The following is an 11,695-nucleotide window of genomic DNA, read 5'->3' as shown; positions in this document are numbered from 1 at the left end:
ATATATATATATATATATATTTTTTTTTTTTTTTTTTTTAAGCAATCAGGGTTAAGTTGTTCAAGGTTACATGGGCAGTTATTTCTGGGTGTGGTGCTAAGTATCAGAGCCTGGATTCGATCCCAGGTCATCCCGACTCTGGGGCCGGTGCTCTTACTTGCTGTGCTACCTGGCCGCCCCAAAGAACCCAACTATTGCATGTTACCTAAGGCAATTGTACATAAAAGGTCGCACTTAGCCACATATTCAGGGCATGACTGTTCGAAAGATAATGGAATTTTGCCTCTTTTTTCAGGTTACTGAGGGAAAGCAGGATCTGGAAAGAGCTTCCCAGCTGGCTCGCAAAATGAGGAAGGAGACAGCTTTGCTCTCAGAATGGCTTACCGTTACTGAAGCCGAGTTAGTGCAGAAGTCAACGTCAGAAGGTTTGCTTTCTGACCTGGATACTGAGATTGCTTGGGCCAAAGTAAGTTATAATTCAACTTAATTGTTACTGTACATTAGCATGATAGTGGCAGTTGCACTGCAGACCTTTCCCACCCATTCATGTTAAATTATGCCTAGCTAAGCATTTATCATGGTCAGTGGTTTTGCCAATTGGTTATTTTTTCCCAAGCAACACAAGGAATCTTTTACATATTCTATTTTTTTTTACTTAAAAAAATGCTTTATTAACTTCTGATTTACATCATTCATTTCCACCAGATTTTGAGTTACAAATTTTCTCCCCACTTTTCCCCCACTCACTGCCCCAAAATAGCAGTCCCATAGGATATCCCCTCCTCCAATCTGCTCTCTCCGGAGGTAAAAGCCATGCACTCCCACTTACTGGTCCCAAAGTCCAGACTACACTGGCCTCTCACCTTGTCCTTAGCATCTATGTGTTGATAAATCTGGAAACCGCCACTGTTGCTGCTGTTCTGGAATCCCTCAGGCTGTGGCTGGTCAGGCCCGCCCTGGGGCTAAAGCCTGGGTGTGGGGATGGGCTAGGCTCCCAGAGTGCTGTGCTGGATTCCTGCAGCCCTCCTCAGTGGGAGGTGAGCTTCTCTGTGTCATTTGGTGGGTTCTGCAGCTCCAAAGTTTGTTTAGAGTCCCCTTTTTACATGGATTGGGGAGGGTGGAAGCCGGAGCCTCGGGGAGGTCCTGCTTCTACTCCTACATATTCTATTTTCATAAGGCAATTTTGCTACATTGATCACCAAAATGATGAATTTTGTATACTTATCAGAAAACTTTTAGGGTTTTTAAAAAGCAAACAAGTAAGCAATATACTGTAATTATGTTAAAAATCTTTATTTAGTTATTTGTAATAAAAATAGTGATTTTTGTCAGTGCCATTTTGTTATCTCCTCTTTGTTGATCACTATCAATTAGTAAGTAGATGTGAAAATTCTGTGTTTCTGATGAACAAGTTGATAACTTATGGAAGAAGACCCATGTTTCTCTGAAAGAGGAATGAAATCACAGATAAAAAACCTGAAACTGAATTCCCAGATCTTTCTTTTTACATAAACAGTTAAATAGACAACAATGCTTTATATTTAGGCTCATATAATCCTTATTCCTCAAATGATCACATTTATTAGAGAAGGCATTTGTTGTTGTTCAGTTCTTTTAGTCATGTCTGATTCTTTGTGATGCTATTTGAGGTTTTCTTGGCAAAGTTACCAGATTGGTTTGCCATTTCCTTCTCCAGCTCCTTTTGCAAATGAGGTAACTGTGCAAACAGGGTTAAGTGACTTGCCCAGGGCCACACAGCTAGTAAATGTCTGAATCTGGATTTGAACGCAGGTCTTCCAAGAATGGTGTTCTATCAGCTATGCTGCCTAGTGCCCAGAAAAAGACAGAGAACTTTAAAACAATTGAAAATTAAGCGTGTTCAGTTTGATAGACTTTTTTTTTGGAGGGGTGTTGGAATGTGATGGAATGGGGTGGGGCAAAGGTTAGACTGCTGGTATCTGGACTTGTGATTTCTTTGTTTTGGTGAATTCCTCTGCAGTTTACTGTTTTTGAGAGTTGCCTGAGGTCTTTTGAGCTTAAATGCTTTTCTAGGTTCACTCATCTAGATTTGAATATGGGTCTTTCTGATTTAGAGGTTTTTTTCTCTCTGCTTCAACTTGTCAGCATAAACATTTAGATTAATGTTTGAATTACTGTTCTCCTGGACAAGAGAACCATATTAAGTGTAGGATTTGTATTCATGTCTTTATCACATTGCATCTGAACAAGACTATTGAAATGGGAATATTTTTAGGCTGTTTTCTAAGAGTAGGAGAAAACCATAAGAGAATCTTAAATTTAGATTATACACTCTGCAATTTTGTATGTGGAATGGATTTATTGAGTTACAAAGAGGCTAGTGTTAGATCTAGTGTAAGAAAACTGAAAGAATTTCAAATCATTTTTGATATAACTATAATACATGGAAAATATACAGTATTCTTTAGGAAATACATATTAGAATGTGGTTTTAATCATGATTAGTTTTAAATACTATATGTTAATTAGTTTATTTTGTTCTCTTATGCATTCACATCTGGTTTATTAGAGTATTCTATACCTTAAAGGGCATTATTTCCAATGCAGAAATTTCTTTCTGGAGGATTTTTTTGGTGTCATTTGGTCCAGCATTGCTTTGTGTGTTCTCTTGCTTAAATGTAATAAGTAGTTATTTATTGGTTGCAGTAAAGACTTGTTTCATGTAGTCAATAAATAATCACTTAGGAGAATGCCGAAATTTCAAGCACACAAAATATGGTTGTGGGTTCCATTCCTCCTGAATTACTGGCAGTTGGTCTGTGATGTGAGGTTTAGAAGAAATGCTTGATTGTTCATGGAAGAGTAATGAAGCAGTGTTAAATGACCAGATGTTATATAGACCTTGATTATATTCATCTGAACTGAACTACTTTTATGTTCCCCAAAGTGCAATATACCAATGCAATATTTATAAGAGATTAACCTAAACTTTTAAAAATGCTTGAACATCTTGTGATTGAAAAAATGTACAGGGTCAGCTAGGTGGTTTAGTGAATAGAGCACCAGCCCTGCAGTCAGGGGGACCTGAGTTCAAATTTGACCCCATACACTTAACATAAAGACTAGCCGTGTGACCTTGGGCAAGTCACTTAATCCCAATTGCCCTACCTTCCCTCCAAAAAGAAAAAAAAATGTACAATAATTAACAAGGTTAAATTTATTCATGTATGTTTAAAAGTCACATTGATATTTGCTTGAAGGTTTTTTTTTTAGTATAAAAACTTGTATGGTTTCTGGGAATTTTAGAACTTCAAGCTTTCTGTGAGCAATTGTGTATAATATGAAATTTTAAAATCCTAAAGCACAGTCCTAAAAATTCCATCCAATTAATTCTTTCAAGTATTTAATTGAATTGTAAAATAATACAAGATGAAGTAACCTGAACTATTAACTTGATTTAAAAGTTATTTGCAAACTTCCTAATGATTGAAAATATCACACATTTTTGCATACTTTTATTTTTAGAATGTACTAAAGCATCTGGAAAAGAGAAAATTTGATTTAAACAATATCACTGACATCAGAGCAGCCCTCCAGAGTTTGGTAGAGGGAAGTGAGGCAACTTTGGAAGAAAAAGTCTCTGTACTGAACGCTGGATGGAGTAGAGTTCGCACATGGACTGAAGATTGGTGCAACACATTATTGGTGAGTTTCACTGAAAATGAATTATAAATGTGGGAATTTGTTTCAATTGACAATATATATTTTCCTCCAAGAGAGTAATTTTTCATTTGTGGAGAGAAAGGAGGGGGAACATGGATTTTTTTCTTTATAATTAATAATATAATAATAAAATGAGATAAAATTCAAAGAAAATAAAACATAGTAACCCTAGTTCTTTCTTGTTCAGTTAAAAAAGATCTCAGAATTAGTTATTCCAGTGCATTAAAAGATATTCATATCAGTTGCTCATCAGATTACAAGTAAAATAGTATATATAGCAAATTCTATTTGTCAGAAAAGATTAGAGACTTTTCTTAGAAACTTGTTTTGTTAAAGATTAAAATAATCATGACTTATGTACCAAAAATATAACTCATTCATTTGTATTGCAAATGTAGTTTGGTTTTAATTTTGTATTATAATATTTTATTTTTAAATTTATCTTTCTAATGTGAGTCGTAATTTATAAATTTTCATTATTAGTATTTCTTGAAAAGTGTTGTTTTGTTGACTTTGAAGAATTTGCCACTCTGCTCTGTTGTTAGTCTGAACTGTTACATGATCCTTTTCAAAAAACTAATATATTCTTTATAGACTCATCTGTGTATGACATTTTCAAAGAAGAAAGTTTATTATTATTCCTTGGATGTTTGCTTTAAAAGTAAAAATTACCACATGATCATTGTGGTTAGAAGGTTGAAGGTTTGTTTTGTCCAGCAGACATAAAACCTAAACAATATGTGACTTTTCTTAAAACAAAACAAAACATTATGGAATTAATTAAATATATCTTTATTCACTCCTACAACATACATAGAATTAAGGGTTCCTTAAGGCCAGGAATTATTGAAGGTGCTGAATGGATTCAAAGGCAAAAAGGATGACCTTTGCCCTCACAGAACTTATTGTCTCACAAGGGAGATAAGACATTCATAAAGAAATAGGTTATTAGGTAAAATGTGATCAGAGTAAAGGAGACAAGTCTAGACAAAATCCTTATACAAACTATGGCTAGGGATAGATCATATTCTGCTTGGGGAGCAGGAAACACTTCTTGAAGTAGCTGTTTACTGAGTTAGTTAGCTAAAATGAAAGTTTCAGTAGATAAAAATATGGAGATAGTGACAGTGGATTCTTCATTTCAGTAAATGTTTGCCTGGATTCACAGAAGTAAAGATTCAGCCAGGAGCTCAAGGAATAGTTAGTTCCTTGACCCAGAAAAGAAGGTTCTTGACATTGAAATCCTTGGTAATGGTTAAATTTCAGAAATGGATATAGTTTTAGCAGGGTAAATAACATCAGCAAAAGTATATTACCATCTGTTTTGCTATCTGCTTTACAACCTGTATCATAAGAACTATGAGGTCTTTCCATCTGACTTGCGGGTCAAACCTTCCATATGTGTTGTTCTCTTCCATTAGAATGTGAGCTACTTTCTATTTGTGTCCTTAGTTCTTAGTACAGTGCTTTGCACATAGTGCTTAATAAATGCTTTTTCTTTTCAATTCAATTACAATTTTTTGGGTTACATATTAAGTTCCAAACTTTTTCCTTCCCTACCTCCCCAACCCAAACTCCCAACTAGAGAAGGCCATCATTTGATGCAGATTCATAACAATGTATAAAACCATACTAGATATACTTATATTTATCAATTTCTTCTCTTCGGGTGGATAGCATCTTTTTCATAGGTCCTTTATAGTTGATTTGAGTATTTATGGTATTCAAAATAACTTGGTTGTTCACAATTACTCTTCAAATAGTATTGCTGTTGCTGTATGCAACATTCTCTTGATTCTGCTCACTTTACTTTTCATTATTTCATGCAAGTCTTTCCACGATTTTGTAAAATTAACCAGCCTATCATTTCTTACAGCACGATAGTATTCCACCACAATCATATACCATAATTTACTTAGCCATTCTCCAAGTGATGAAAATCTACTCAATTTCTTGTTCTTTGCCACCAAAGAGAGCCGACATAAAATTTTAGAACATATAGGTACTTTTTAATCTGCATTTCTCTAAACAGTAATGATTTAGAGCTTTTTTATATGATTAAATATGGTTTTGATTTCTTCCTTGAAAATCTGTCTGTTCATATCCTTTGACCATTCATCAGTTGGGGAATGACTCATCTTCTTAAAAATTTGACAAAGTTCTCTATATATTTGAGATATGTGACCTTTATCTGAGAAACTGTCTATAAATTCCTACTTCCCCCTAATTTCCTGCTTTCCTTCTAATCTTGGCTGCCTTGCTTTATTTGTACAAACCTTTTTTAATTTAATGTAATCAAAATAGTCCATTTCATATTTTACAATGTTCTCTATCTCTTGTTTATTCATAAATTCTTCTCCTATCCTAAGTTTAATTGTTTCTCCCTTTATATCGAAGTCATATATCTATTTTGATTGTATATTGGTAAATGGTGTAATAAGTCCTTTTTCAGTTATTCATATGAGAAAGGATAGTGGCAGTGTAACTAGACAAGAGTAGATACATGATATATTATGAGTAAAAGTCCCAGAACTTAACAAATTATTGGATGTCGTAGTGAGGGAGAAGAAAGAGTCAAAAATGTGCCTTGATTTTGAGTGAGCCCCGGTGGCTTAGAGGATATATGGCGGTACTAGCAAAAGAAATACTCAGATTGGTGCAGAGGGACAGTATTGGAAAGAACAGATAATGAATTTAGTTTAGGACATTCTTAATTTGAGATACCAGTGGAATATCCTGATAGAGATATTTAGCATGAAGTTTAAAAATATGGAATTGGAACTGAGTGGAAAACCTGGGTATATCTAACCGTCTATGTATATATTTGTATATGTTTGTGCAGACACACATTATTATTATTATTCTTTATTTTACATGATGCCAGCATAATTTTATTTCATTTCTGTTATTTTTTTCTTTAAACACAACTCCTTTCCTTCTCTAAGAAGTGTTATTAGAGCTTGAAGGAACTTTAGATGACATTTATTTAAACATAATATATGTATAGAATTCTTTTCTATAACATTCCTACAATGGTAATAGAGACATTCCTTTAACATCATCTAGAAGAGAGAAATACACTACCTTTTGAAATAATTCTAACTTTTTAGGAGCACTCTTCTTACTTACAGCCTTAAATTTTCCTAACTACAGTTCATACTCATTGGGTCCAGTTCTGTCTATTACTTCATGGTTATTTAAATATTTCTCAAAGTACAGGTCATAGAACACTCAATGTGATTGTTTAAAATAAACTTTTTTTTTTCAGAACCATCAGAGCCAGCTGGAGATATTTGATGGAAATGTTGCTCATATAAGTACTTGGCTTTATCAAGCTGAAGCTCTGTTGGATGAGATTGAAAAGAAGCCCATAAATAAAAGTGAAGAAATTGTGAAAGTATGCCTGAGATCCTCTCTGACATTTCTAATATGTAATGTATTTCCTGGGGCTCAGAATCATGCTGTTTGTAAACATTGTATTATCCCATCTTTTGTTTTTGAATTTAAATTTTAGTGGGAGATGCAGAGGTGATTCAATCTGCAGAGGATTTGAAAAACCCCAATCCCATAATCCAGTTCTTTCATTCCTTCTCCCCCCTACCCCACATCCTCTATCTAGATTCACTAATTAAATTAAATGTAATGACACAGTGTTGTATTTAGATAGACATTTAACATATTATATATATTGTATCTATTTAACATATGTAGCTTATCTTTTGAATAGGGTCAAATCCATATTTTGATTGGGTTGTGCTTCATTATTTCTTGTGCTTGTGATAATTTTGTGTTTTTTATATGCTTAGCGATTAACATCTGAACTGGATGATGTTAATCTACAAGTTGAAAATGTTCGCGACCAAGCCATTATACTGATGGGTGCCCGTGGCTTGGCAAGCAGTGAGCTGGTGGAGCCAAAGTTAGCTGAATTAAATAGAAACTTTGAAAAAGTGTCTCAACATATCAAAAGTGCTAAAGTGAGTACTCAGTGTAAAAAAGAGATCTATTACTTCCCTAACCTTTCTTTTCTGTTTCTTCCTCCCTTCTTCCCATGCTCTTATACTAGGGCTTCCCCAGGGCTCTAGATTTGGTTGGCCATATTTTCTTTACCTTCAGCTCTTTGTGACCTCGTCAGTTTTTATAAATTCAAGTATGATGTCTACATGGATAGTTTACAAATTGGTAGCACTTAAGAATTCTTTACATCTCCTCTGCTAAGACTCACTTTTTTTTTAGCTCCCTACTTGGATAGCTCAAACTGAATGTAATCATTGTTTCTTAAATTGAATATATTATCTTTCATTTGGACCACCTCCCCTTCTTGATTCCTCATTTTTGGCCATCCCTATTTTTACAAATAAAACCACCCTCATGAGTATTTGTTCATATTTATTGAAACTCTGTCATATATCTGCATGTAGTTAATAAACCATCAAGTCATACCAATTTTCATATCTAACAAATCATATCATATTGCATTCTCCAAATATAATGTTTTTTAACTCAGTTCCTTATTTATTGTTTCTACTTCCTTTACCACCTTAATTTCTACCACTGTTACCTTTTACCCTCAGTTGACCCTTGCATTATCCTCTGACTTAATCTCTCGTTATCTAGTTTAACTGAAACATCTATATTAGATTAATTTTACTAGTGTACAAATCTGATCATGTAACTCCGTTGTTCAAAAAATATTCCGTGCTTCCCTTTTGCTTCCTGGATAAATTCAAAGTCATTGAACCTGATATTTAAGGTTCTTAACCACTAGATTAAAATTTACCTGTCTAACCTTATTTCATTCTATTTGCTTTCCATTACTATATGCCTGACCCAGCCTAAGCTAGAGTTCTTAGCCTGGGGTCCATAAACTTGTTTTGTTAGTATCTTGATAACTTAGTCAATAAAATTGTTTTCTCTTGTATTATTTTGTCTTTTTATGCATCAAAACATTATTTAGAAAAGGGGTCCATTGCTCAAAAATAGTTAAGAACCTCTGCCCTTCGTTCTCAGTTTGATTATGCTTTTAACTACTCTAGGAACACCTTCTTCCAGTACTTGAAGCATTGTAAGATACTGGTTCCCACAAAGAATCAACAAGGAAGAACTAATTTTGTGATGTTGGCTTCATACATGCTGTGCATGAAGAAACACATTTACTCTCTTCCTGTTTCTGTTTAATCTAAGAGCATCTATTTAATTTACACGAACTTAATAGTGTAGGTAGACCTAAAGCAGACATGTACATTTCATTTTTAATTTTCTGTTAAAAAATAGAGCAAGTGGGATACTTTTTATTATTTAAAGGAACTTGACCCAAAAGGCAGAGAGACTGCTAGAAGGGGACAGTGAAAATAGTGTGTGTTATGCCCATAGATTCATTATTTCGTCTATTTTTTCATTCTAGTAGAAGCAAAAGGTTTAGTTTAGAGAAATATGTCATCATATTTTATTATATGTTATATAATAATGTAATATAATATCTATACATATAATATGTACATATTATATAATATCATATAATTATTCACTGAAGAAATACTCAGTGCTCACTTCTTATATGATACTTTAGCTATCAATTGGACATAAATCTAATTTTAACAATTTTATGAGACATGAAACCTTCAACTGAAACAAAAGTTTCAGGGAGATTTTAGGGAAATGCCAATTTCAGGCACAGTCTTCTCTCTTTTCAATAACCCTATAACTTTATTATATAATCAGTAAAGTCTTGAACTTGTGTTTTGGGGCAATAATTCATTCAGTCTATTTTTAAGAAGACGTAAGACCATTTTTAAGAAGACACAAAAGGAATTTTCGTAACTATTAAAGATCTTGTGCCAGGCATCAAAATACAGTGTTGCGGAGATTTAATTTGTGATATCTGGCTCAAGAGTAGCTTATGTCAAAGAGTTAGTGTCTTTGCTGTATCCAATATGTGGCCTTAAGTCACCTCTTTACCCTTAATCCCATAAAACATGAATGAAATTGAAGTCATCGGGGCGCTAGGTGGCACAGAGAATAGAGCACCAACCCTGGAGTCAGGAAGACCTGAGGTCAAATCTGGCCTCAGACATCTAACACAAAAACTAGCCGTGTGACCTTGGGCAAGTCACTTAACCCCAATTTTCCTCCAAAAAAAAAACCAAAAAAAGAAATTGAAGTCATCATATCTTTAAAAGGATTTCCAAATGTGCAAAAAGTACAGTGAAATCATGTGCAATCTCTGCTTGAGCAGATTGGTAAATTCATTTTTTATACTTTTCGTTTCTTCCCATTTTGCAATTATTTTGATTATCGAAATCTGGTTTTACCTTATTTGCTTGTTCCATCTAGCTGTAGTCATTGGACTTACTTTGATTAATGTTCTATTTTTGGTTCACCTTAGCTAGACTTTCTTTTTTGCTCTCTTTCATAGATGTTAATCGACCAAGAACTTTTATCAAAGAAAATTTTTGTCAAATCACAACCTGTTGAGGCTGGTGTGCATTCAATGGACCTAGACAAACTAGAGCATGATTTACAAAATATGTTGAGGGTTGTCGAAAAGCAGAGTGATGAAGATGAAAAGGTATAATAGATTTTTTTTTTCTGTGAATATTTGCCTTAAATACTCTGCCATGGAGCAGCTGGGTGGCATAGTGGATGGAGCACTGACCCTGGACAGGACGACCTGATTAAATCTGGCCTCAGATACTTGACACTTACTAGTGTGTGACCCTGAGCAAGTCAAATAACTTATCCCTAACTCCCTCATCCTTCTCCTATCCCAATACCCTGCTACTTGTGGTGGAGAATTTTAAGATAAGAGTTTTTCTTGTTGGGTTTAGATGTAGTAATTGATTTATATAAATGCTTCTGAGAGTTAAAATTTTAAGGCGAATTAACTAAGGATTGGTGTGGTTAAATTTTAATCTATTTTAATGTATAATTTAGAGAGACAGTGTGAGATACTGTTGATGCAACTAAACTAGGAAGACGTAGGTTATTGTCCTGCTTCTGACATATACTTAGATCTTTTATCTTGGGCAAGTTACATTCCTTGTTTCAGATAACTTTTGCAGAATAGGTTATGATCTGAATTTGCAGAGGTAATTTATTTATTGGAGATTCCCTATTGAAATTGCAGGAATGATTTTTAAAAGATCCAAAAGGATTGAAAACATTTTATAAAACAATATAATTTTAAATTTTTTTCCAACTTATTAGTCTTTTATTTTTTCCAAATTCATGTAAAGATATTTTTCTGCATTTACTTTTATAAGATTTCTAATTCTAATCCCTCCTTACCCCCGATTGCAAGCAATCTGATTGATATAGGCTATACATGTACAATCATGTTAAATATAAACAATATAAATTTCTAAAATAAAAAAAGCCATTTTAATTGATTCAGTTATAGATATTAATCATGATGGACATGTTCCTCCTGGTTAAGAAATATACATTGCTGAAGAAATATCTAAGTGAATTATTGACATTTTTTTATGTTTAAATTTTCAGGTGGATGAGGAGAAAGCCCAGATTGAGGAAGTTCTGCAGAGAGGAGAACAAATGTTACAGCACCCTATGGAGGATAGCAAGAGAGAAGAGATACGTTTACAATTACTACTTCTGAGGACTAGACATAACAATGTCAAGGTATAATCACTGGAAAATATGTATCCTATTTATAGAACTTGAATACAGGAAAAGGAACCCTCTGATGTGATCTTAAAACTTGAGGCAGACTATTTTCATTATCAGAAATTGCTTTATGGGTGTAGTACTTGATCTGATTCATGAAGGACCTCATCAAGCTTGAGGTATCCTATATGAATGAATATATGGTAGGATGGAATTGAATATCTAGTTGTCTAGTTCAGCTTCAGTATAGAGTGTGTGGAGGAGAGCACTATGGGAAAAACTTCAGATAGAAAACCTCAAGTGCTTTCAAGGCAAACTACGGTCTATGAAAGGGTTACATTTCTGGAGCTGGTTGGAGATCAGAATGTAG

The 11,695-nt window shown here is 33.9% G+C and overlaps 1 protein-coding gene across 8 annotated transcripts in view; it reads left to right on the top strand.

Moving 5' to 3' along the window:
• Positions 1 to 11,374, top strand: part of LOC138176559 (utrophin-like) — a 382,659-nt gene extending 371,285 nt beyond the window's left edge. For 7 of the 8 annotated variants that reach the window (XM_069107343.1, XM_069107341.1, XM_069107346.1 and 4 more), the window contains 6 exons: positions 296 to 466; positions 3,505 to 3,684; positions 6,971 to 7,099; positions 7,509 to 7,679; positions 10,118 to 10,270; positions 11,203 to 11,373. In XM_069107343.1, coding sequence (XP_068963444.1) covers positions 296 to 466; positions 3,505 to 3,684; positions 6,971 to 7,099; positions 7,509 to 7,679; positions 10,118 to 10,270; positions 11,203 to 11,346 — 948 coding nt within the window. In that variant the 3' untranslated portion in view covers positions 11,347 to 11,373. Of the gene's footprint in view, positions 1 to 295; positions 467 to 3,504; positions 3,685 to 6,970; positions 7,100 to 7,508; positions 7,680 to 10,117; positions 10,271 to 11,202 lie in introns of all 8 variants that reach the window. The other variant, XM_069107338.1, reaches the window with a different exon arrangement.
• The last annotated feature ends 321 nt before the right edge of the window (positions 11,375 to 11,695 follow it).

Source organism: Petaurus breviceps, unplaced genomic scaffold (genome assembly GCF_028583685.1).
Source record: "Petaurus breviceps papuanus isolate PSGF00001 unplaced genomic scaffold, PetGlider_PUasm1.0 89983, whole genome shotgun sequence".
NCBI lineage: Eukaryota > Metazoa > Chordata > Mammalia > Diprotodontia > Petauridae > Petaurus > Petaurus breviceps.
Note: the sequence above shows the minus strand (reverse complement) of the source record. Positions and strands in the feature narration are given on the sequence as shown.